Source organism: Lathamus discolor, chromosome 2 (assembly GCF_037157495.1).
Source record: "Lathamus discolor isolate bLatDis1 chromosome 2, bLatDis1.hap1, whole genome shotgun sequence".
In the NCBI taxonomy this organism is placed as follows: domain Eukaryota; kingdom Metazoa; phylum Chordata; class Aves; order Psittaciformes; family Psittacidae; genus Lathamus; species Lathamus discolor.
The window spans coordinates 151,802,332-151,829,803 of record NC_088885.1 but is presented as its reverse complement, the minus strand read 5'-3'; the positions used below and the strand labels follow the sequence as shown (position 1 = coordinate 151,829,803).

General features: G+C 38.9%; 1 protein-coding gene across 6 annotated transcripts in view; it reads right to left on the bottom strand.

The window, feature by feature from the left end:
* EFR3A (EFR3 homolog A) overlaps positions 1 to 27,472 on the bottom strand; it is a 77,461-nt gene that overhangs the window by 10,526 nt on the left and 39,463 nt on the right. For 5 of the 6 annotated variants that reach the window (XM_065668962.1, XM_065668964.1, XM_065668968.1 and 2 more), the window contains 11 exons: positions 23,897 to 24,034; positions 17,289 to 17,367; positions 16,239 to 16,374; positions 14,084 to 14,248; positions 12,349 to 12,463; positions 9,507 to 9,558; positions 5,994 to 6,166; positions 5,482 to 5,557; positions 2,490 to 2,651; positions 1,155 to 1,286; positions 583 to 650 (listed from right to left, as the gene is read on the bottom strand). In XM_065668962.1, the coding sequence (XP_065525034.1) occupies positions 583 to 650; positions 1,155 to 1,286; positions 2,490 to 2,651; positions 5,482 to 5,557; positions 5,994 to 6,166; positions 9,507 to 9,558; positions 12,349 to 12,463; positions 14,084 to 14,248; positions 16,239 to 16,374; positions 17,289 to 17,367; positions 23,897 to 24,034 (1,296 nt within the window). The remainder of the gene's footprint in view (positions 1 to 582; positions 651 to 1,154; positions 1,287 to 2,489; positions 2,652 to 5,481; positions 5,558 to 5,993; positions 6,167 to 9,506; positions 9,559 to 12,348; positions 12,464 to 14,083; positions 14,249 to 16,238; positions 16,375 to 17,288; positions 17,368 to 23,896; positions 24,035 to 27,472) is intronic. The other variant, XM_065668966.1, reaches the window with a different exon arrangement.

Genomic DNA, 27,472 nt, shown 5'->3' with positions numbered 1-27,472 from the left:
AATGAAGAAAGACTAACAAAGCTGGGACAGTTAAGCCTAGAGACAAGAAGACTGATCTTGTCAGTATGTACAACTACCTTAAGTGCAGGAGGGTGGAAAGACAGTCAGGCTCCTATCAGTGGTACCCAGTGGCAGAGGGAACATAGACTGAACATCAGGACACACTCTTTATTGTGAGAGAGACCAAGCGCTGGCACAGGTTGACCCCAGAGAGGCTGTGGAGTCCCCAACCTTGGAGATACTTCAAAGCCACTTGGATGTGGTCCTGGACTGCCTGCCCTGTGTGACCCTTCCAACCTCACCCGTTCTGTGATTCAGTGAAAATGCATTTTGCTGTGCTAGCACTTACACCAAGCATCATTGTGCAGATATAAGTCCCTCTAGTTACAATTAAAAACACCCAAACTCCACATTTTTTTTTTCATATATGCTTTTAATCCTTGGTTTTCTTCTGCCCATCATGTATACTATTAAACCTCCAAATTATTTTTCATGTATGGAACACATTTCAATTATATGCTATTTTTTAATAGTAAAATAGGTACTTCACTGTTCATTAACTCACATTCTTTATCTACTTACTTGCATTTGTCTTTGAAAATTGTTTCTGGCAGAAAATAAGATGCTTCCAGACTTCTAGTTTCAATGACCTGAAAAAACCGACGACAAACAGAACAAATGGAATACCATAGCTATTTTCTCCACTGACCAAGTTGCTTGAAGAGGTTCTACTACAGCAGATTACCAATCCTTCACTAACATCTGCCTCAGCACATAGTAGGCCTTTATAGTCTCTTTTAACCACAGGAGATTGTGGCACTCACCCTTTAGACTAAAAATCAGGTTCTCATGGTCTCCTGCATGCCACTACTGTTTTACCAAAGCCAGAGAGGCTGTAAAGTCTTAATACCAGCTGGGGACTTAGCCCGTCATATGTGGTTCCATAAACAAAAATGCTTCTATATACCCTTCAGAGAAGACTATTCTGTACATAATTTTAAGAGTCAGCAAGTAATGCCATCAGAGACATGAGAGTGATGTCAGTGGAAACAAACACAGGAAATCAACACCATAATTACAATGGGTTACTTACCCATTTTACACTAGAATGTGAGCTCGTCTAAATGACTTGAAACTACTTAATTATGTGTTACCTTGCTGACATGCTGACAAAAGGCAGGAACTGCAATCATCTGACTCAGAAAGTTTAAATATGCTGCAACCAATGCCATGACACCACAACGATTGAACATTGGCAGATTATCTTCATTGATGATGGCAATGTCCTGAAATATAAAGGATAACATTACACTTTTCAAAGATAACAGGCTGTCCTGAATATATGGAAGTCAAAAGGATTATCAGGAACACTAGCTGACATGTGATGATTATCTGGTATTATTTATCATTTAATAGCTCTCATCTTAAAATTCTAGTCTTTCAGCTCACTCCTGAATAGTTACATATTGATCTGAAGTTAAGAGTGCTTAAAGGGTTCAACCCCTATGAAGAGGAATAAATCAACTATAATAGGTTGATGACTGGCAGTCTCTTGTCTTTACCACCTGCTGATCACCATTTCTTTCAGGAAAATTAGAAACAGTAGCTTAATAATAAAAATCATTCTTGTGAGTCACAGACACAGTACCTACCATAAAGGGAATTACTTAGTTCTTATTAGCATGTCTATGTTTATCCAGATTGTATTATTTTAGCTCTAGTAAAACTCCTAATGTAATTTTCATCAAGGATTTATTCCAGAGACATATTTTAAAATTAAGGATGCACTCTGCATATCAGAGGTTTCATAATGCAGGTGCACATCAGGAAATAAGGCTAATGACAGAGAGTGAACTAGGAATACAGGACACAATCTCACCCAATCTCTATGGCACATGCTAGCACTACTTTTGTGAATGCTTTAATTTCAACACAGATAGATCTATTAAGTTACACAGCTTCTCTAAGAACTCTATGTAAGTATGAAATAATGTTTGATCCTGTAAAGGAGATGTTAAGGAATAAAGCCTGACAACACACTGATAGAATTTTACTCCAACATAAGATTAAAAAGCCTTGTTGAGAAATATTTCCAACAAATCAATTAACTAAAAGCTTTCTTCCAAGGTGAGCATAGTCCATATATTTTATACGGAACACTGAAACAAGATCACAGGTTGTAAGAATATCTTCTCAGTATGATAATGAATATATCAGTGATTCTGGGGAATGTTTGAACACATTTCCATACCTGCTGTATTTCCTGAAGGGAACATGCTGCAGAAGTTTTAACAAATCTGATTAGTTTAAGCTTCCCTATTAATAAGTGGTATGTACAAAGTGCACTGCCTTCATGGATTGATCAAATTCAGACTGAATGATGCAACTGTCAATTCGAAGCTCAATATACAAACAAAAAAGTTATCCACATCTCCAATTACAGATATAAACTGTCAGTCAACGAACCCAACCCTGATTGAGAGTCATACCTGCAAAGCAATAGCTAATCGAATGAGGTCAATAACCACTTCCTCATTGGCCAGTTCAATTGTGGTAAGAGCTAGAGATGTAAACAGAAGTTCAAAGTTTTTTTGGACATTGTCTTCTTCTTTACAGCCTAAGTAGATGTGTCTGTACAACTGCTGACCATGCTATAAAAGACAAAAGAAGGGAAAATGAGTATGAAAATCACAGAATATTTTAGGTTAGAAAAGATATTCAAAGGTCCTCTAGTCCAACTCCCTACTCCAAGCAGAGCCAACTTTGAAATCAGATCATTTTAGATAAAGAATTAAAGAAATAAAAAATGATCAAATACATTCATACACATCTGTACACAAACGTGTATGATTAACCAAGATGACTACTAGCTTATAACAACAGCTTCTTTATCAATACAGTACTGTCCTATTTTATGTGAAAGTGTACTGACAGAGAAGATGATACAGAGAATTGCACATGAATATTGCACTGCATGTCAGACACTGGCATTCACTTCCTACTGAAATATTCAGGAAAATAAAATTGCCTGGTTATGAAAAGAAGAAAACAAAGAGTAGATCTTGAAACATTCTCAAGAACATTCAAGTAACTGAGGAGCTTCAAGGGTTATCCTCATAATGGTATCAAATTTGTTCATTAACCAAGTCTCCTCGAGTAACAAATGAGGAAAAAATCTTCTTGAAGGTTTTTCAGAGGATGAGTAGAGCTCATCTACCAATATGCAGACGGAGGCTCCAGCTGGTGGAGAACAGGAGTTATCTAATGAAAACCTCCCAACTTCAACAGTGACTTTCCTCACAACACTCTGTGTAACCAGATCTTTGTAAAGAAACTATTATCTCAACACAGAAGAAAAATTAAAACACAGAAAAGCAGGATAAGTCAACTCTACCACTCCAGCATTCTTAATCTCTAGAGGATACAAGTCTCTACCATTTGACACAGTTAAGTTTCAAGATCTAAGGACTTTATCTCTGGAAGTACTAGCTCAGCATTAGAAGGAGAAAGAAAACTCATTTTTAACATCTGTTTTTCATGCAAGACATATTCACTTAAACAATAATAAAGATGATGTTGGCCTTGTCAAATATATAGCTGTTCAAATACACGTTTTATTTAGAAAAGAGGGAAACAGAGCTATTAGCAAAGCACAGAAGCTGCTACGAAATAAGCACAGACAATGTTAACTGTTTAAAGACACAGCACATTTAGAATATAAAAGTAATGAAATGATTTATCCCACTGATGAAGAATTGCAGTTAAATATGAAAATAAATTATTATGTAGTATTTCTTGACACACGGGATCTTTCTAGAAACCTGCAAAATGCAAGAAGTTCAGTATTTCCCTTGAAAGAAAATATAAAAGTAAACCTCCTGGCTTTTAGAAAGTGGACTGAGATAGAAGAGTTTTGTGCATATGTCTGGTTTAATTTCACCTAACTTTAGGCAATGAAGTACTTAAGTATGATACACAGTTGCCTTAGGATCCCTATCTAACATCAAAGAGGCCTAGATGGTCATTCAGATCTTAATGGATATCTGGAGATGCTTCACCCCTCTCCTTTGATTATGCAGGGAATCTAGGAAGAGTAGGCTGCTAACATACACATCTACACTAGGTAGAGTAACATTAGGTTTATGATACATACTTGAAACAGTATCACATAGATAATTAGAATGAATGACTGCATTCCCCAGGGTTAATACATTTCTTAGAAGACTAATCTTTTCTTGACCTGTTAAGAGTCTCTTTTGCTCTCCTGCCCTCTTTTCTGATGAGTGTTAACAATTCAAATATTTAGTTTGATGATTAAATTTTCATCTAGCAAAAATAACTTTGCCAAACTGCTTTAAATCCTAAATTGATGAATTAACATTTAATTCACTTTTTACAAAGATACATTAATAACAATTGTCAGTGTTGAGAGTATTTCTTATGTATTATTCCAGTATTAATCAAACCAGGTGTAAATACACTGCAAGGAATACCAACTGTGCTGACCTAGCTAGAACATTTATCTTGCAATACTACTTGAAAGCTGAGCATCTCTAGTTAGCATATTGTAATATGCAGTATTTTTGCCTCTGGACAAGTTAAACTGCAATTCTTCTGATATTTATAATTAGAATATTAAGTCAGCAACCTGAAGACACACATTTTTTATTTCACAGCTAATAGCAAGCAAAACCAAAGCAGCATGGGATAGCCATAAGAAATGAATGTATTTTCTCAGGCAGATAACAGTGATAAACACTGTAAAGCCTGGCTGAGATGATTTCAGTACTTTGCATCTTTTTTGTTTACAAACATCCCTATGCAGATAAACCACAGACAGGAATGAAAAAGAACATGAATTATATGCGTTTATCCACACACTGAGACTAGGCTGTATATTGTAATGAAGTAACTTCACTCTGCATAAGCATCATCTAAAAAAAACATATATTTTTTTTTTTTTTTAGAACAAAACATTCTCAGAAGTCAACTGGCACAATGCCCCTGTAAAAACAAATCTTGTGAGGAGGTGCCTTTTTTCTTCAAAGTTAACTTTCTTTGACATCTTTACCTAATACATAAGACCTAAGTCCCTCTACTAAGGCTTTTAAAAGAGAATTTAAAATAAAAAAAAATCTGAAAATTCAGCAAAATAAAAAGCCATACAAATGAAAAACTACCACTGAGCATAAATGAAATGTTATACAGGGATGGTCTTATCAGAATCAAGGCTTAGATACACACTGTTCTAATTTCATGCATGCAAGGGTTTTCACTGAAGACAAATTTATTCCGTGGAATATCATCTCAAGTCTCTAGAGCACCTCAAGATTGAAATCACTGTAATTAGAATTAAAATCAGCTGATACTGATCTTTGCAACTTGTTGCAAAAGCACAGTTGTAGAAGAAAAGCAAAGCAACTGGCTCAGTTACTTTTTTCTTCTTTCCAGATAGAAAAGTTAACTTTTTCATTCTATTACCTTTTTCATGAAGCTCACGTCTTGCCTTGAGATTTTGTCTCGTTTTATCTTTAGATCAGAAACATCTGGTATTATTCTACAAAGGAAACAAAAATGTCAGTTTAGCATAAAGAAGCTGAAAGGGAAGAGGATGTGAAATACATGAACTATTCAAACAAATCCTGAAGCAATTTCCATTTTAATTATATCCATGTTTAACAATGACATTCAAATTTCAGTTGAAGAGGAAGAACCATAAACAGAATTATGACAACCACATATTTGTTCCTGTATATAAAATACCACATACTGTCTTCCATAGTTAAACCAGCAGATACTTGGAATAGTCTTAAAGGTATTGTGCACTGAAGCTTACCTGTAAAACTCCTGCCATCAGTAAATGACACTAAGCACTATGCACTTATCAAAACAGTACATTAACATTTCATATAAGGAAAAATATTTTAAAATCCATTTATCATTCAGATATTAAACTAGAATTTCAAGCAGTCCAAAGCAAACAAAAGAACTACCTTATCCCTCTGAGCTTTGCTCTGTTGTCATGCCGATCAATGAGGTTATGCAGTATTTCCAAAACCAGTTGCCTTAGTTCAGAGTCTTCCATGAGTGAAGGAGACAACAATGGGTCCAGGAATGGGGGAGGAAGTGCATTAGTTATTGTTGTTGCTTTGTATCCTGAAGTCACCTGTTCAATGGCGGAAATAAAGTTACTGTGGGTAAGAATTTCTTGCAGCTATCACTTTTTAGTGGGCTTGCTTTGGCATCTGACAGGTGGATTCAAACTGCAGTATTGTATTAGTTTTGAAAATTCCTAACCTCACCATGAATTTGGAAGAGCCCATGTTCAAATGAACTCCCTCATATGTTTTGAAGTTTATTTCTCAGGATTCTTCCTCTACCAAAACACCCAAAAGAAAAAATAAAGGTATCACAAAATCCTTTAGAAAAGCTACAGGGCATGAAATGAGGACTCTTCCATTTCAGGCACTAAGCTGCTCATATATGGCACTGAGTATGCTGATGTGAAGAAAACTGGTGCCTAGATGTACATGTTAAACATTTATGGATATTAGTTTACTGCAAATAAGAAAGCAAACAGCAAACATCGCTTTCGTAGAAATCTGGTACCACGGCTTCCACACCCCCCCCCCCCATTTTTTTTAACACTGATACTATGCTCAACTTGCCTCATTTGATTACTTTCATTTAAATCAAGCTCTGTAGGTACATAACGAAAAAATAACTTCTATGTGAGAATTTAAATATTAACCAGCTGAACATCTACAGCAGTCAGGAATGTTCAAAATTTACTTTCTCTTAAAATGGAGGCTACAAGAACATTACAGTCTCAGAAAAAACAGGATTCAGAAACAGAGAAGCATCAACTACTGAGGATGAGGGGAGCAAAATATTCAGAATTACAATAAAAGCAAACATTTTTTTCTAAGATTATACATAATTTATCTTCATTATGCATATTCCTTACCATTACAGCTTTTACTTGTGAACTGTGTCAGACTGGTATTGGATGGAATAGCTAATTTTCTTCATAAGAGCTCATATGATGCTGTGTTCCCAATTTGTGGCCAAACCAATGCCATTTTAGTGGCTGTTTTACAGGGACAGGGATCACTCAAACACAGGGTTGTTCTAGTTGCTGCTGAGAAGCGGTTACGCAGAACCAAGGCCTTTTCTTCTCCTCATCCCACCCTACCAGTGAGTAGGCTGGAGGTGCACAAGGAGTTGGGAGGGGACAGAGCCAGGACAGCTGACCCCAAATGACCCAAGCAATATTCCAAGACCATCGCATCAAAACGGGAGTTTGCAAGGGCTACCACTGCTCAGGAACTGGCTGTGTATCAGCTGGCTGGCAATAAGCAATTGGGGTTTAAGTGGTTTTTTTGTCTGATTTTGGTTATTTTTTATCACTTTTCTTGGCTTTTGTTTTCTTTTTTTACTCACTAAACTGTCTCAGTCTCAACCTACTTTTCTCACTTTTACCCTTCCGATTCTCTCCCTCATCCCACTGGGAAGAGTGGGCAAGTGACTGGGGGGTACTTCGCTGCCTGCTGAGGTTAAACCACAACACGTGAGCAAGCACTATTCCTACAGCATAACTGAACTGTTGAAAGGAAACTGGTTGGCAGAGGAACGTGAAAGTACATGAAGGTATCTAATAAATCACTTTGAAAATGGAAAATTACTAATATTACATGCAGTAAGGCTGCAAACAAAAGTGAATACTTTTAATGAAGTAACATACTTTAATTGCCTACACACCATGAAGTTGTCTGCCCGTGTGTATGCATGACAACAGACTAATTAGGTTATGAAGTATTGGAGAAGAGAAGTCTGCGTGGGGATCTAATAGCAGCCTTCCAGTACCTGAAAGGGGCCTATAGGGATGCTGGGGAGGGACTCTTCATCAGGGACTGTAGTGACAGGACAAGGGGTAACGGGTTAAAACTTAAGCAGGGGAAGTTTAAATTGGATATAAGGAGGAAATTCTTTCCTGTTAGGGTGGTGAGACACTGGAATCGGTTGCCCAGGGAGGTTGTGAGTGCTCCATCCCTGGCGGTGTTCAAGGCCAGGTTGGATGAAGCCTTGGGTGGGATGGTTTAGTGTGAGGTGTCCCTGTCCATGGCAGGGGGGTTGGAACTAGATGATCTTGAGGTCCTTTCCAACCCTAACTATTCTATGATTCTATGATTCTTTTGCGAAGAATACATGATGTACAATGCTCAGTTCAGTACACAGAAGACGTAAGGTTCAGTAGTTTCTAATTCTTTAGTGTGTGCAGACTAAACCTCATACACCACAATGAAAGCTTTGCTCTGAACACAGATTCCCTCCCACATTTTTTCCCCAGTATTTGTCAATGTTGAGTAATTTATTGAGGACCAAAACATCCATTTTCACATCTCTGGGCCATGATGAGATTTACTTTCATATTCTAAAAGAGGCTCCAAATGAAAATTCAGTGTTAAAAATGTTAAATTCTTTCCACATGCACAACTTGAATCCCTTAAAGCACACTTACAGGCTATGCAGCACCCCAAATAATTAGAACTGACTTCAATGGAAATTTTTAGGATTGGTGAGATGAGTATTGTCAGGAACAGTTTAGGCATAGCTGAGTCTATCTTTAATGAAGACAATGTGAAAAATGGCCCCCTGAGGTCCTTTTTAACGTGCTTTCTACCTTTGAATTGTAACTGTGAACACTTAGCTCTTCTGCCCACCAGAATCTAGCATTTCATATTCTGACAAGCAAGAAGAGTTTAACTGATTTGCCTAACACCACACACAAGTTTATACCCCAAGCAGGGGTAGAAACTCATTCTCCCTGAATGCATTCTTTTGCTTTAGTCATTAACTCATTCTTTATGTTATTTTCTCTACTTCAGTCACAAAACAGTTTTCAGTTTCTGCAATGAAATAGATCAGGATTCTGCAGGCAAGAGCCTCCTTTACTGCCCACTTCTGATTCCTGCCATCAGGATGTATTTCCAAAAATAGAAGGTTTACAGTTGAAAACATATTTGTGATAAAACATTTAATAAGAGCTTAAAAGAAACTTGGGAAATACTAGGAAGGAAAGAACAATGGTGCCTGGGGCTCTAAGGCTTGGAGATAGGCATCCATCCCTCTGGTTTTAAAAATATTAGTCCTTCTGCTAATTACAGCTTTTCTGGTGTCAGACAAGAGTGATTTCACTTTGATGTTGCCAGCACTGCTGTCAGAACTAGCCAACTCAACCTACTCTATGATATTCTTTTGGATCTGCAGATCCAATTATAACTGATATTCACTAATCCACTAAGAGATGGAGGAATATTTCTTGAGCTGCTTGCAATGTAAGTTGCGAAAACACTGTCACAATTTTACCCAGTAGAACTACGGATCTATGTAATATGAAGGTATGTTTAATTTCATAATACAGAGGTGCAATGCTGTACTTACATGTATAAACATATAAAGTGAAACACTGTGTGCTTATAATAGACTGAAAACAGAAGGCTTACCATAAGTAAAGATCTCAAGAGCATAATTTGAATCCGCCTGGTTCCCAAATCTCTACAATTGGAAAAAAAGATGAAAATTAGCTTCTTTATGTATCTTCAAAATATTATTGTACTCCAGACATCATTCTAACAACTGCAGTTTTCACAAGTGAATACAATAGTCTTGGAAGGGATGCTGGTCGACCACAAATAAGTATCTCCAAATCAGGTGTAATAATTAAATGTTTTTCAAAGGGGTATTTATAGAAGGCATAAAAAAGAAGCACATACAACTGAAAAGACTAAATTACATATGGGAAGCAGATCTAAATCTTCATGTTTTCTAGAATCATAGAACGGTTTGGGTTGGAAAGCACCTTAAGATCATCTAGCTCTAACCCCCTGCCATGGGCAGGGACATCTCACACTAAACCATGTCACCCAAGGCTCTGTCCAGCCTGGCCTTGAACACCGCCAGGGATGGAGCATTCACAACTTCATTCAGAAATCTCTTTGCATCTAAAATGTTTAAGCACTACATGCTTGACTTAATATTCATAAGCACCAGCACTAAGAATTTCTTCTGAATTAAAATGTAATGGAGTCTTTTAAGACACCAGTACACTTCTTTAAACCAGATTCCTAACCTCTGAGACTGAGGAAAAGCTATCAGCAAAATTCAGCCAGAAAACCTGAAAGAACCCTCAGTTTTCAGATCATAGGAAAGTACATGGAATACCACTTAACCTGCTTTTCATTTGTTCTCATCTTCCATCTGCTGGTACTAGAAGCTAAATACCTACTGGTATATAGTCAAATATGCACTGTTCATGCAAGATCTTACAATAAAAGAGCACTTGGAATAAATTGCTCCACTTACAGAATCACAGAATTACTAGGGTTGGAAGAGACCTAGAGCAGATAACACCAGAACATGTCCAGGTGTGTTTGGAATGTATCTGGAAAGGGAGACTCCACAACCTCCCTGTGCAGTTCCAGTGCTCCACCTGTTTCAGCACCTATTCCAGTGATCTGCCACCCTCAACAAAAAGTTATTCCTCATGCTGAGGTGAAACTGCTTGTGTTTTAGTTTACTGCCACTGCTTCTTGTCCTGTTGCTGGGCACCACTGTGAAGAGTCTGGCACCATCATCCTGGCACCCGCCGTTGAGATATTTATATGCATTAATAAGATCCTCTCTCAGTCTGCTCTTCTCTAGACTAAACAGGCCCAGCTCCTGCAATCTCTCCTCATCAGAGAGATGCTCCAGACCCCTAATCATCCTTGTGGCCTCCACTGGACCATCTCCAGTAGCTCCTTGTCTGTCTTGTACTGAGGTGCCCACAACTGGACACAGTGCTCCAGACATGGCCTCATTAGGGCCAAGTAAAGGGAAAAGATCACCCCCCCTCGAGCTGCTGGCCACACTGCCCCTAATGCATCCCAGGATAGTACTGTCCCTCCTGGCCACAAGGGCACACTGCTGGCTCATGGTCAACTTACCATCCATCTAGCAGCACTCCCAGGTCCTTCTCAGCTGAACTGCTCTCCAGTAGAGGTCAGCCCCCTGGAGACCCAAGTACCAGTACTTGGGGTTACTCCTCCCCAGGTGCAGTACCCTACACTTTCCCTTGTAAAGAGACATTTAAAGATACTCTGCCAAGAAAGCAGGCAAGGTACAAACACTTTTGTCCACTAAATAGCATAAGGAAAGAGCAAGCCTCTTCACAAAAGTTGGCCTTACATAAAAGTGGAAACTTCCACCTTCATGGGCTCTAATCCTGGCTATATCCCACTGGCAGCATCATTCACATCTTGTGTAGCAGAGACCAAATTTTCAGGTAAGTAATGCAAGATTTTATCAGCAGTCAGAAAGCCTCCTTTGTTCACAGTGACAAACATGCATTGCACAACAGTCATGTTTACACAGAATCCCACGAGTGAAAACAGTAGAGATAAAAACAACCCCAAACCCCTCACCCCAACTGGTAACTCAAGTGCAGAACTGTAAATAGATTCATATTCCAGATACCTTCTTAATGAGTCATAACTGCCTGGCACAGACAAATCTCTACCTTGAAATACAGTCACATACTGCAGGGACACAATACTGTATCAAAAGCCACTAAGAAACCAGGAAAATGATGCTGACTTCCTACTTATGCTCCCAGGGGATCAGACATATGTGGTACAAAGTGTCCAGGCATACCTGGAAAGAATAGCTGCAACCTTTTCAGTGACTTGCTCCATACTGGGAAAAAGCAATCTTTTAAACATAATGGTACAGGGAAAAATATTACTTCAGCACATGGTAGCTTTTTAATTATGGGTTTACAACAGAAGTCTGCCCACCTGTGGCTTTATTTCTAAATAAATCTGGAAAATCTAAACCAAACCAAATTCATTGGAATTTCTGCAGTTTATTTCTTAATCTGAAGTCAGCTTGTACAGAATGAAGAACCCCCCCCCCAAAAAAAAATATTTGTAATTCATACAGCTATTTGAAAAAAAATTTAGTCATAGCTCAACTTCCCTCATTCATAAAACACACATGTAAAGTTATGGAATTAACCACCATTAAGTAGGCAATTTCAGAAACATTTGTACAGATTTAGAGAGAAGAAATGTTTTAGTGTAAGGTAAGTTCCATTCCAATCAGGTATTTTCTATCAGTTAACACATCTGGGTATTGATTTCATACTTCTGACACTGTGCTTGTCTTGATTCTGCACAGTATTTAATATAGCCCTGAAGGAGGGAGAATTTGCATTTCACTTTTCTTAATGTTTCCACTTCTTAATTTATCCAGATTCTAAAAATCTAAATTTTTAATTAGAAATTAAAACATGCAGGATATACAAACCCCAGGTGACTGGTATCCAGTGATTGTGACGTTGCCCCAAAAACAGGTACTTTTCCCATAATGAACATCATAATCTCTGATCTCTGGTAATCTGGGAGATTGCTTCCAAAAAATCCTAAATAAAAATGCAATACAAGCACTCATAAAAGAGATACAGGGTCCTTCTCTTTATAAGAAAAGCCTTATAAATACGAAGAATACATTAACAAGATCAAAACAGATGAAGAATGAAACTATGCTTTGGTTTGGGGGGTTTGGGTTGATGTCAAGTTGAGTATAAATCAACAGTGTGTACTTGCAGCCAAAAGGAACAACCGTGTCCTGGGGTGCATTAAGCACAGCATCGCTAGCTGGCTGAGGGAGGTGACTGTCCCACTCTGTGCTGTGCTGGTGTGGCCTCACCTCAAGTACTGTGTGCAGTTTTGGGCGCCTCTAAATAAGGACATCAAACTATTAGAGTGTGTCCAGAGGACACATGAAGATAGTGAAAGGTCTGAGGGTAAGACTTAGGAGGAGAAGCTGAGGTCACTTGTTCAGCTTGGAGAAGAGAAGGCTGATGGCTGCCCTCATTGCAGCCTACCCCTTCCTCATGTGGCTGTGGAGGGGAGGGGCTGATCTCCTTTCCCTGGTGACCAGAGACAGGGAACAAGATATTTGGAAAGCTGCATCAGGGGAAATTCAGATGCGACAGTAAGAAAAGGTTCTTCACTGAGAGAGGGTGGTCAGTCACTGGAACAGGCTCCCCAGGGACACAGTCACAGCACCAAGCCTGTCAGAGTTCGGAGTGTCTGGACAATGCTTTCAGTCATATGGTTTAGTTTCAGGTAGTCCTGAGAGAAGCAGGGAGTTGGACTTGATGTTCCTGATGGGTCCCTTACAACTTGAAGTAGCCTATTTTATTCTACCATTGTGCAGTAAGAAATGTCACTTTGACAGAAAGCAGCTGGGTTGTGGATTTTGAGGGATTTTTTGGGGAGGCGGGATGTTAACATTTTAACTTAAGAGTTTTACTGTAATGGTGAGAAATAATCTACTATATACTTGCTACTGGCTGTAGAAATCTTCATGGCATAAGCAAAGGCACAGATTAGTGAACAACATGGAGGTTACATTCCCCCTTGTTCTTTAAGTAAAGGAATACACACCGTAAATGCATTGCAATATATAATATCACTACCATCAAGAGAAAATCTGAAAAAAGGGGAGAGGCAATTTTAATGAAATCATTTACAGAAACTGTTGCTCTTATTTTCAGTATTGTGTTAAGAAACACTTTAGTAAAGTGGTGGCAGCAGAACCAGCCATTAGGTGTCATTGTTGCCACTATGTTTAACATTGTTTTTTCAAGTAGCACCTACTCAAATATATTACTGTGTGACTGCTTGCAATATGATTTTCATAAAAGAACTAATATTAGTTTTGTACCTCTGAGACCAAATGATGTCTCTATTTCAAGTGCTATATAATAATATAATCAACAAATGTATTGTAAGTCCACAAGCATTTTTAATTTTCATTGAGCTTCTTGGCTATCTGTTAACAATTAAAAAAATAGTCTTTCAGAAGTCAAATACATAAAGTAAGCCTGAGATTTAGAGGCAAGTATAACCATACTCATACAACACTATACTCACCATTATTCCTTTTTGATTCAAGCTGGCTTAATATCATTTCACTGAGGATGATGCAAAAGGGAAGTAATTTTAAGTGAACCCATGTTACTGTCATCACTCACCAATTGTTTGGATAATAGCATTTTGGACAATCCTCTCATCGCTCTCCTTGGAGCTTGTGCTGAAAGTGGCACTTCCTGCTGAACTGCGCCTATCACCCAGCTCAAAGTCAACGCTGATGCGTAAGTGCTTCAACAAGGTGTTAAAAACCTCCAGAACTGTTGGGCCTGGGAAAAAAAAAAAACACACAACAATGACTGCAGCTGTCAAGGGAAAGATGCCTTAAGAAAATTAAAATCAATCCTTTCAATCCCTTTCCAGGAGAAATCAGATTAAGCTGAAAAGAACAAATGAAATTCACTGTCTGAGGGATATGGCCTCAGGATAAGCTTTTGAAGTGTGCCTATACCTTGATATTGGAGAAATTAATTTGGAATCGGGAAATGCAATCTGGTGTATATGCATAATCCATTACTATCAAGTTGTAGTAAGTCTAGCTAGGATGGAGCTAACTTTCTCCCTCACAGCCTGAGCGGTGCTATGCTTTGGGTTTGTGACTAAAATTTTGCTGACAACACATCAGTGTTTTGGCTGTTGCAAGGATCAAGGCTTTTTATTTTTCTCATTCTGCCTACAGAGTAGGCTGAGGTGTGCAAGAAACTGGGAGGAGACACAGATGGGCCAGCTCACTCAAACTGACCAAGGGGCTATTCCATACCATGCAACATCACACTCAGCAGTAAGAGCTCAAAGAAAGGAGGAGGAATTGGGGGACATTTGTTCATGCAGCATTTGTCTTCCAAAGTAACTTCTCCAAGCTGAGGCACTGCTTTCCGGGAAGCAGCTAAATATCTGCCTGTCAGTAGGAAGTACTGAATAAATTTCTTTGCTTTCTTTGTGGATGCAGCTTTTGCTTCACCCTTTGAATTGTCTTTCTTTTGATCCATGAGACTTCTGAACTTCTCTCTACCTTCTCCCTGTCCTGTGGGAAAGAGGAGCAAATGGCTGTAGGCTGGAAGCAACCCACCATGGCATGTTTTACACAGAAAATATAAGTGGTTGCTGAAATTAAGCATCAATACTATGTTAAACTGCTGGTACTTGCACCCAGATTTCAGTTATTTCAAAACCTGCTACTGAAATCCAGTTCTATGTATCGGATCAAATACTGAGCTCTTTTATTAATATAGTAAAAGAATTCACAAGTCAGAATCATGGAATGGTTTGGGTTGGAAGGGACCTTAAAACTCATCCAGTTCCAAGCCTCTACCATCAGCAGGGACACCTTCCACTAGACTAGCTTGCTCCAAGCCCCATCCAACCTGGCCTTGAACACTGCCAGGGATGGGGCAGCCACAACTTCTCAGGGCAACCTATGACAGCACCTCACCACACTCACAGTAAAGAATTTATTCCTAATGTCTAATCTAAATTTATCCTCTGTGAATTTAAAGCCATTTCCCCTTATCCTATCAGTACATGCACTTGTAAAAAGCCCCTCTCCAGCTTTCCTGCAGGCCCCTTATAGGCACCAGAAGCTGCTCTAAGGTCTCCCCAGAGGCTTCTCTTCTCCAGGCTGAACAGCACAGCTCTGTTTGCCTGTGTTCACAGAAGAGCTGCTCCAGCCCTCTGATCACAACTCTGACAGGTCTGTGCACGCAAGTGGATCTTGTACTAAGAGAAAGAACAGGCTCAGACTAATGAAGCAAAACAATAATGTTTCAGTAGCAGACCAAGGAAAAACAACAGCAGAGCACGTGTGTACCCATCTTCACAACTACTTTTATTTCAAAGAACTATGCTGCCTTAAATGACACAATTCACCTTATCAGCTGCTTCACAATTACAAAAGTAAAAACGCATAAAGATCATTCTACTTGACTCCCTTCTTGCCACTCATCTCACAGCAGCTGTATCACAAAGCAACAGTGCTACTGACATTTCGTAGAGTCACACACAGCTCTCTTTGTGAATTCTTACCAAACAGGAGTTTTTGCCTTTCACAAGGCTGTAAAAATGCATCTACTCATTTTTCAATGCAAAGGATTATAAAGCAGTGAAACAACCAAGTAAATACATCAGTGTAGTTGTAAACCAAGTAAGATAAAAAACCTTCTCAAAATATATGCTTTCATTCAGTCTGAAAACAAAGCAAAAGTAAGTACCACCCTTCAAATCTATCCTTTGACCTGACACCTTTAATCAAAGACAACTTACCTATTGATCCTTTGGCTGCTATTGCAACTGCTTCCAAAAGAACCTGAATAATGCCAGCACGAACTCGTGGCGAGTCTCTTTTACGAACGTCAAGGTGTCCCAGAATTTCTTGTATTACATGATGGGAATACTGTGCCTATTAAAACCCAAACAAACAGAAAGAAAGGCTTAATCTGTGACTTTAATAAGAATAAACTTGTACACCATTCAGCTACAGTCACAACCATATTCCTTATTCCATAACATTCTTACTCAGAAATGTATCCAGATTTCAATCAATTCATGATTAAATATGGATTTTAAAACCTACCATGACTGACAAAGCCATCCAGCCCAGCGTACAAAAGCTTATAGCATTAAAATACTCAGGAACATCTAACAAGAACAGAGGAGTCCTGAAGCAGTACTTCATTCAGCCAATTGCAGTCTGGGGCCTTCAGCTGCTCTTATGAAAAAGTGCCCTTGATATAAACACTGAGAAATCTCAGATGTCTTCCACAAACTTGCAATTCCATAACTTTATGTTTTGTGTGTCTGTGCTTGATCCAAACCAAGAAGCAGACTTTGATCATGTTTACAACAGACAATAGAGGTTGCTCACTAGTAAAAATCAATTAGCACAGCACAGTTCCATGTGAAGATGAATTCTTGGATTGCAATAGCAGTACAGCTGTATTAGCATAAGATATGACCACCTTAAGAGAGGTTTACTCATCAAGCACAATGTCAGGTCAGTATGACTATCCATCTCCTTGTTCTGAGCTGGCTGAAGGACCTCCACCCTACCTTTCATTGAGAATTCCTTAATATCTTTTTCAGTTCTACAAGTGTACAGTAATTGAAAGCAAATCAGGTAACTTCTCATCACAAACCACTATTAGGTTATTATTTGAACAGTTTTAACAAAGAATAAGTCTAAGAAGTTATGGAAAGGCATTTCTACTTCATCTATTGTCTATCACTATTGTGGTGAGGTGAGCATTTAAACCTGTCTCATCTGCTCAAAACATGTAAATGAAATAAGAAAAAAATAACTGGAAAAAATCCTACCTGTATAGAATACATGATGATTTTGAAGCAGGAAACAGCAAATTCGTTGGGATCCCACAGTCTGTGATGGTCTAAATGCCTGTAACCAAAAATTAAGCGACCTGAAATAATGACATTCTACAGAAATAATAAATGTCAACTTACAGTTTTCCCAAAATTCACCTCAAATTGATTATTTCCTTACATAAAGCTTCTAAACAATAACGAGGTAAGAAAACTACAACCTCAGAAAAGATTTGTTTCAAGGTTTAGGATGTGGTCACAGAACATTCTGCTGTAACAGAAATCCCTGATCTTCCAGTTTTGGGAATTTAAGGAACCAGTCATACCAAAGACACACATTTAAGAATATACTGTTTCCATACAAAGTGTATGCATAAAAATAGCTGTGACATTATTTATAAGGAAGAGAAACACTGAAGAAGATGGTTATTATACCTTGACAAACTCTAAATAAGATAATTTGTTTTGAATCAGGAGCTACAAAATAATTATCACTGAAAGTTAAATCCAGAATAGAGACTCTAAGAATTACTTTCATTTTCACAGTGGTTTCATGAATAATATATAGAAACAAAAAAAAAAAAAGAGCTACTCTTTCTGTATATACTCCTTTATCACTCTGAAGCATTTCAACACTTTCTGCAAGAATTATCCAAACAGAATCAGAATGATAAATGCATCGGTTTCTCTTTAAATGGGATAGGAGCCACCAATGAAACACTGTCAGTTTCAAGCAGAGAGAAATTCTGCTTAAGCACTATGCTGAAAGCTATGAATAGGGCAGACATAAAATCTTCCAAAAAGAACAATGTAACTAGAAAAGCATGACAAAACTCGAGGCGTATTTACTCTTGGAGTCTGAAAAAAGTAATTTTGGATGCCTTTTAATTGGTACGATTTCAGTTAAACCCCCCTCAAACAAACAAAAACCAAACACACCAACAAACAAATACAAACCAATAATCAAACCAAAGCAATCAAAAACTTCCTTGCAGAAACTGAATTTGTCTTTCTAAATACGAATCTCAGTTACAGAATCACTACTGGTCTACCATTTCTCAGAGAGAAGAGCAAACATATAAAGATGCTCCAAATAACAAATTTGAGAGCATACAGGTGAAAGCAGCCACTACCCTGAATGCAGGAGGACTGACTGGATGCTTTAACTTACTTTGTTTAGAATCTGAAGGTCTCAATTACCTCACTGGCCAGCTGCTACCAGCCTAGTGACCTAGTTGAGCACACAGGTCTCCTTCAAGGTTGATTAAACTAGCTGGCATAAAGCCACCCTCCACTGTGCCCTAAATTATGCTGCAGTCCATCGCACAGCTTAAAAGAAATACAGCCATTTTGACACATTACATAGCTTTAAATAGAAATCCCTACAGGAAATATTTTCAGGAATATTAAAGGTGTCTGTCTGCCAAGTAACAGCATATTTGCATTACTAAACATTAAACTGGACTACCTGGTGGAGATAGTTGCCTTTCTTGTGCACATGCCAAACACACAGGTACATTTAATCCTGCCTTGGAATAGAAAGACAAACAAAATTACCTCTTTAAATCCTTCAAGGCTTAGTGGCTCATCATATATTTATTCATATCTTCTTTCTCCCTAATATCATTCCAGTACAGCCCATCACTTGTGGATGACAGTTTATTTTAGCTAACCTATTTTATTTTTGTCTCACCGAACACAAAATCATACTCTCCACTGGCTTCTCATCATTGCAGCTGAACCTTTCATCTTTCAGGGTAGCATGCCTTCTCTGTTACCTCTTTATCTGTCCCAAAGATTCATTCACAGAATCACAGAATCACAGAATCCCAAGGGTTGGAAGGGACCTCAAAAGATCATCTAGTCCAACCCCCCTGCAAGAGCAGGGTAACCTACAGTACATCACACAGGAACTTGTCCAGGCGGGCCTTGAATATCTCCAGTGTAGGAGACTCCACAACCCCCCTGGGCAACCTGTTCCAGTGCTCTGTCACTCTTACAGTAAAGAAGTTCTTCCTGATGTTAACGTGGAACTTCCTATGCTCCAGTTTACACCCATTGCCCCTTGTCCTATCACTGGATATCACTGAAAAAAGCCTAGCTCCATCATCCTGACACCTACCCTTTACATATTTGTAAACATTGATGAGGTCACCCCTCAGTCTCCTCTTCTCCAAGCTAAAGAGACCCAGCTCCCTCAGCCTCTCCTCATAAGGGAGATGTTCCACTCCCTTAATCATCTTTGTGGCTCTGCGCTGGACTCCTTCAAGCAATTCCCTGTCCTTCTTGAATTGAGGGGCCCAGAACTGGACACAATATTCCAGATGCGGCCTCACCAAGGCTGAGTAGAGGGGGAGGAGAACCTCTCTTGACCTACTAACCACTCCCTTTCTAATGCACCCTAAGATGCCATTTGCCTTCTTGGCCACAAGAGCACATTGCTGGCTCATGGTCATCCTCCTATCCACCAGGACCCCCAGGTCCCTTTCCCCTTCACTACTTTCCAGCAGGTCAACCCCCAACCTGTACTGGTACATGGGGTTGTTCTTCCCCAGATGCAAGACTCTACACTTGCCCTTGTTAAATTTCATCAAGTTTCTCCCCGCCCAACTCTCCAGCCTGTCCAGGTCTCGCTGAATGGCAGCACAGTCCTCTGGTGTGTCAGCCACTCCTCCCAGTTTTGTGTCATCAGCAAACTTGCTGAGGGTGCACTCAGTTCCCTCATCCAGGTCATTGATGAAAATATTAAACAGCACCGGTCCCAGCACCGACCCCTGAGGAACTCCACTAGTCACAGACCTCCAGCTAGATTCTGCGCCATTGACCACAACTCTCTGCCTTCTTCCTTTCAACCAGTTCTCGATCCACCTCACTACTTGATCGTCAAGCCCACACTTCCTTAGCTTATCTATGAGGATGCTGTGGGAGACAGTATCAAATGCCTTACTGAAATCAAGAAAAACTACATCTACCGCTCTACCATCATCCCTCCACCTAGTCACTTCCTCATAGAAGGCTATAAGGTTGGTCATACATGACTTCCCCCTCATAAAACCATGTTGGCTGTTCTTAATGACCCCCTCATCCTTGATATGCCTAGTGATGGAGTCAAGAATAAGTTGTTCCATCACCTTTCCAGGGATGGAGGTAAGGCTGACCGGTCTATAATTACCCGGGTCCTCCTTCTTGCCCTTCTTATAGATTGGTGTGACCTTTGCCATCCGCCAATCCTCAGGCACCTCGCCCGTTTCCCACGACTTACCAAAGATGATGGAAAGTGGCCTAGCAATGACCTCCGCCAGCTCCCTCAGCACCCGTGGGTGCATTCCATCCGGACCCATCGATTTACAGATGCAGGCAGGTTATGGTCAAGATTATTGGTCAAATTATACGTCTTACTTTAAGTTTGGTTTTTATTTCTCAAAACAAGACACACAGTTTTCCTTTTCCAGATAGGCAAAGAATTAGCTGCATCAGGTACATAAACTGATGGGGTGATGGAAGGGAAAAGATGACAGCCCAAGTTAACGTTTTGAGTAGTAGCTCAACTGGCAGCATACTTTGTATACTGGAATTTTCCTCCTAAGAAAAGGAGTATTAGATTATTGTAGGTGATATATTTTACTCATCAGAACGCAGGCAGTGTATGCAACATAGTTTTGCTTGTGTAAAAGACAGTTAATGCTATTTTGAGCATTCTGCATTTAGTTTAGTTAGAAATCAAGTCACATCTTGCCTTTTTTTTTTTTCAAATTACATTTCCTTTAACAAAAAATATCTATGTGAGATTGCAAAACATTTTATTGCTAGATTAACAAATGCTGAACTCTGGCTTCTACTAAAACCTGTTGCACATATGTAGCAAATGTTCACGATTGTGTTTCTGAAATTAAAAGGAACAGCAGAAGCAATGGTGCAAATAACTACTTTATCAAGTGAGAGCCACAAACAGTTCGAATTCAACTCACTTTGTCACACATGCAAACAATCCTTACAGTACAAAATGATAAACTGATACTGGTGGTTAGAAAGTAGAACTGAGGCATGTATGGAAATGTATGAAATAATCTTCTCATGCACTATGTTTGCTGGAAGAATATTAAACACCAGTCTTCTGATATTCAAAACCCTTGCAGTGATGATCTGATAACTCACAAGAATGGAAATACAGTGAGATGAATAAGGTATAATTTGTTATACTTGGGAATGTTGTTTATATTCACTGTATCCCCCTGGATCTGTCTAATCTATTCAACCATTGCAAATTCATGCTAAGTCTAAATAGCTTGTGACTGCTGACACAAAATACAAATTTTTTCCATCTCTCATTAATGTGAAATTTTTTACTTTCATTAAGCAGTTTGCGAGATTGATCTGTCAGATTTCATTAAAAAATAGGAATTTGTGACTTTCCAGATGCAGACACTTTAACCATGGAGAATTTCTGCCAAAGGCAAGGAGAATTAAAGTCAATCCAAAATCATACCAAGAGACTGACTCCAGATTTCAACTGTCTTTATTACCCTCAATCATGTTGCAGCAGTACTGTTCTCCCAGTTTTTCAAGGAAGTGATGGCATGCGGACTGGTCATAGAATGGTTTCTGTTGGAAGGGACCCCAAGGCCAGATAAAGGAAGCCGTCAAGTGGGGAGTTGAACCTGCATCTTCAGTGTTAGCGCTGTAATAAGTGGCTTTATCTTTATTTCCAGAACTTTCTTAAAACCAGTGAAATTGTTGAAAACTGTTAGGAGAAACTTTTTCTAAGCAAGCGTGTACAAATTAAGTCAGGTTTTTCAATTGGATACAATGGACTCACTATCTCAAACTTCCACTCTACCAGTTCTGCCCATTCACAATGTGGAGCTGATTATATAAAGCACACCTTTTTTGGTCAGGAAAAACAGCTTGGAAGCTGCATTTTCTGCACCTCTAACTCTCAAAATCACTAAACCTTTACAGCAGTTACTTATAAAAAGATTAATTTATTTGGTAATTCTTCCTCTAAATAGAACACAAAAATGGTGACCACAAAGACTCTATTCTGAGTAACTGCGGTCACCATCTACTGATTCCAGCTCACAAATAAAGCATGCAGTTCCCTCTAGTGGCAGGTATTTTTGAGGAATGCAAATTCTACACGTCGGAAAGGTTTAAGATTTATTAATAAAGCACTCAATTTTACAACAGTTAAACTCCTATCAGACTGGTATAATAGGTATGCATGGAAAGTAAGATAATAGCACAGTTCTTTGCAGTTAACGCTTTTGGGTTAAAAACAAGGGGCTGCAGAAATTTCCGACCCTCAGTACCTACCCTATCTTCTTTTTGCACTTCTGTTCTTACTTAACAGTAGTAAAAAAAAAGGGCTTTTTGAAGCTTGAAAGCCTTTCAGTGTAGGAAGGGAATCCTTAAGTCTTGGGGGAAGAACTAGGTCATCTAAGAGAAGATGTGCCCATAACAGGTGGGTATCTTGAAAACCTACAAGAAGGAGCACACAGCTCTCCTCCTCACCAAGAAAAGCCAGGGTCTGAAAGTTGTACCACTGAGTTTAGAGCTTCCTGTAAAGATTTCTCCCGAGAATATGGCTACTTTGTATATGCTAGAGGTGAAAGAAGCAGATTTAAGTTCTCAGTGTTTGTAGCTTTTTTCACATCTTTTTAAGGAAGCAACTATAGCAGAGAGCTGAAAACCACTGGACTTGATAGTTAATACATCAGCTATAATTTGTACTGCATGCATTTGTGTATAACGTTCCTACTGTGTGCACATCTGCCATTCACAACTAAGTGAGCTGTTAAAAGACATTCCTCACAGAGTATCAAAAAAGGTCTTGGAAGGAAACTGCAAGAAAGTAGAAATCTTAACTTTATGTATTCAGCCAGTCACAGTGTTTGCTTGTGCTACTTCTGTTTTATGTGGCATGTCTCTTCACTAACTGCAACGGTTGTCCATGGGATGTCAATATCTAGAATAAACATTTCCACATGCAAAAGAAAGGCCAGCTGAGGCAAATCCCTCCAAATCATGACATTGCACTAAAATCAGTAAAATGGGAGCCATATGGACCTCATAGCAGCCTTCCAGTACCTGAAGGGGGCCTATAGGGATGCTGGGGAGGGACTCTTCGTCAGGGACTGTAGTGACAGGACAAGGGGTAACGGGTTCAAACTCAAACAGGGGAAGTTTAGATTGGATATAAGGAGGAAATTCTTTCCTGTTAGGGTGGTGAGGCACTGGAGTCGGTTGCCCAGGGAGGTTGTGAATGCTCCATCCCTGGCAGTGTTCAAGGCCAGGTTGGATGAAGCCTTGTGTGGGATAGTTTAGTGTGAGGTGTCCCTGCCTATGGCAGGGGGGTTGGAACTAGATGATCTTGAGGTCCTTTCCAACCCTAACTATTCTATGATTCTGTGATTCTATGTTTCTTCATAACTATCTTCAAGTTGATAAGTAAATAAGACTTGAGATTAAGAGAAGGGTGATTTCTTGAAGAAACATGAATGGAATCCTTTAGGTTGAAAAGGAGGAAGGAATTTTATGCAACATAATTAGAGGATGAAATAAAAAGCAAGTCTCAAGATAAGACCTTCCATGAATTTTCAACTTACGCAAAAACTGGTCTGACAGCATTATTCATATTTCCATAGGTTGCTCTTCCTAGTAGCTCCCTGAAGCAGTTCTCAGCCAGCAGAGCAGGATTTTCCTCTTTCTCTCCTCCTGTAGGTGAGGATGGAGGACCTACTCTGCTGAAGTAAGACAAAAATACATTGATTTTACTACTGCCTAATGTTCATCATTCTTACTGTACCCACCCTTGGTTCTACAATGTTCACAAGTCACGCTTTTGATCCAAAAAACCCTGTATCTCAAATATGCATCAAACCAGAGTTTGGAATAAAATATTTTATTCTCTTATAGCAGGACTATAAATCATTATCTGTCCACTCAGTAGTGATCAATGTATTCGCAAATATTTATATGGCAAAACCAATGGCTGTTAACACTGATTTAACTTGTTACTCACTGCGTTTTACAAACTATGACCCACTGCTAACAATGAAGGCTATGAAACCATGTAAAAAGTTAGGCAGAATCTTCAGTCATTTTGTTCAGACTAATGATCTAATTCACCTGCCCACTACTGAATCCACACTGTGTGGGTGACTGTTAAATAAATCTCCAATACTTCTGCAGGAACAGATGGCTTACAAGTTGAAAAATGTCTGATTGAACTGATTAGAACATTATCACCCACACAGTTAACTTCTACAAATCTAGCTAGAGGTAAGTTAGCCACCTTCTAACTTTGCCCAACATCACTATGGAGAGGATTGTACAGGGTGTCTGTGCACTGGCACAGGGTGCCCAGGGAAGCTGTGGCTGCCCAATCCCTGGCAGTGTTCAAGGTCAGGTTAGACGGAGTTTGGAGCAACCTGCTCTAGTGGAAGATGTCCCTGCACATGACAGGGGGTTGGAAGCCGATGTACTTCCAACTCAAACCATTCCATGATTCTATGAATAAAAAAAAAAAAAAAAAAGAATTTAACATGACAGAAGGGACAGGAAAAAAGCAATGGGTGGGGGAAGATTTTATTACACAGCCACTATTTCTTCAGGTGCTAAAATACCCCAATGAATAACTTAAAGTAAAATACTTTTTCTTAAGCTAGAAGGAATTAAAATTAGCATTTAAATATCAACTTCATTTCATATGGAAATTTCAACTTCGGAGTTTAATAAAACGTGCCGCGCAAAGCAAAGCTTTAATTTTTTATACTAATGATCAAATGGCAACTACCAAGTTTTTGTAAGGTTCAAATACTGCCACTTTCCATTATTTCTTTTCTCTCTGTGACTGGGAATCAGGCTGCCTATTTAAAATCTATGTGGTAGAGAAAAAAGTAAAACTACTGAATTGAAGACCGTATCCAGACAAGAGAAGCAAAACTACAGGAATGCCAAAATATTTTGAACAGACTGAAACCTACTTCTAAAACCCAAATTCTACCACCAAGTTTTGAAGGCAACAGTCTCACCTTGGAATAGCAAAGATCATCACTCACACTGTAAACAGTGAAAGCTAGAGCCCTTCCAGAAGAGTTTCCAGTTTCCCACTTCTCAGTTTTGATGCAGGCCTTGGAAATGTTTTTTTTGGCACTTTTTTTTTTTTTCTTGGGCGGGGAGTGGGTTTTTAGTTGCATTTTTATTCTGTCATTTTGTTTCCTCCTTGCTCTAATTCACTTTTTTTAGTACACAGAGACCTGAATTACTAGAGCAAATTAAAGGCATTTGAAAAAGTATTTCTGAATTAAAGCACTTCACACACCATACCGTTAAACTGTTAATATTTCATTTAAACTGAGCAGTTGAGAGGTGAAAGACTGAAGAGGAAAGAAAGAAAGTTTCCCCTAAGGCACTTAAAATACTTATCAGGAAGAACTGTAGCTACAGAAGGCATGTATTTTTTTGCACAAAACACTTTATAGAAACTTAAGTGAGGATTCACTCACATTAACATTACATATAGATGTGTTTAGAGATTTATTTTAGTCTGCAGAAATCAGTACACTAAAACCTTAAACATACTTTCAGTTCTGCAGTGCAAGCTTATGCTTTAAATATGTTTAGAAGTGTTCATCAGCTTTAGTTAATGTACACTCTTTGGCATCCAAAACACGTAGCTTTAGAGCACTTCAACGAGTGAAATACTGAAATGCCACTTGTCAAATGAACATGTTAACATCATAGTTATAATATCTTCTGATAGCAGAAGATCTTCTAGTGCTTCAAGACTACTGCAGTCTAAAAGATGCAATATACAAGTCCGGTTCCCTCTGGTAACATCAGTGTTTCAGAAATTACCATAACATTGCTGGCTTGTCAGATTTTAATAACAGGAAAGCCCCAGGCACCCTGTTAGATAAGTAAGGAGAAATAGTTTTACAAATATACAATGATTAGAATTTTAAAAAGCACGACAATTTGTACACAACCCACCATGAGCACCACTAAACCACAGCTTCATTCAACTGCTGTGCCCCTCAATCTGCCTGTTTTTCTCTCCGTGTACTGTCTAGACTGATCCAGACAGACAGGAATCCTTCTCAGTGCAGAGAAGGTACAAACAACAGCGCAGGACTGTTATTCCCCATTGCTGTTTTGACTCAGATTCCCAAGAACCCAGCAGCAGTACAAAGTGGGTGGGTGGAGGAGAAAAAAAAAAAATCAGGCTGCAGAACATACAGTGAGTCTGTCTGTAAGAATTATAGTTAAACCAGTAAAAATAAAGTTACGTGTTAAGTGTTTGTATATGAAAACCTACAGAAGGTGGCCTCCCAGCATTGCCTGGAGTCTTATTTTAGAAGAGGTTACAGGGAGAAACTGCAATCCAGTCTTCATGAGTCTTCAGACTGCATCAGAATGTTCAAAATTGTCTCCCCTTTGTCTGTAGGAATCACCTTCTTATTTTGAACTTTTATAGCATCTACCTGTAAGTATTTCTCACTGAGTTCCTTTAGCATTATCAGATGAAAGACAATGAATATAAAACTGCTTTTAACATTTACAGTTTTAAGGGAAAGCTTTGTACAGCCTTTCAATGTTCTAAATTCAAAGGAGCAACTTATTTTGTTTCACTGACCTGGTTTTTAAACAAAGATCTGACAAATCCAACTGCAACACAAATAAATTACTACTATTTCTCTGCATCCAGACCTTCTTTACTACAACAAGTCCAGAGGAGCGAAACATGAAATGCATTTTGCAATTAAGTGGGCAGCAACTACTCCCTTGAATGGTTCTACCAGTTCAAGGTAGCAGTATATACTATATACTGCATATATATGCATGACAATTATTTTGTAACACAGAATCATGGTGAAGTACAACTAAGAAAATACCCAATCTTATTTTTAGAAGAAGTTACACTTGCAGTTTTTTCTGATAGTCATGCAACTAGGATGTGCATACAGATACACAGACAAATACCACCCACAAATACAACTCCTTCTAAAGTGTTTAAATATTAAAAACTCCAAAAAGTGTCTCACCTGACAGGTTCTCAGAAGAATCTAGGATTAAGCTGCTAAGTAAGGTTCCACAAGTAAAAATTATGCTGATCTTTAAGCTAAGCTTTAACTACATATACCTCAGCCTTAATGAAAAATGGTTATTTTCTGTGGACT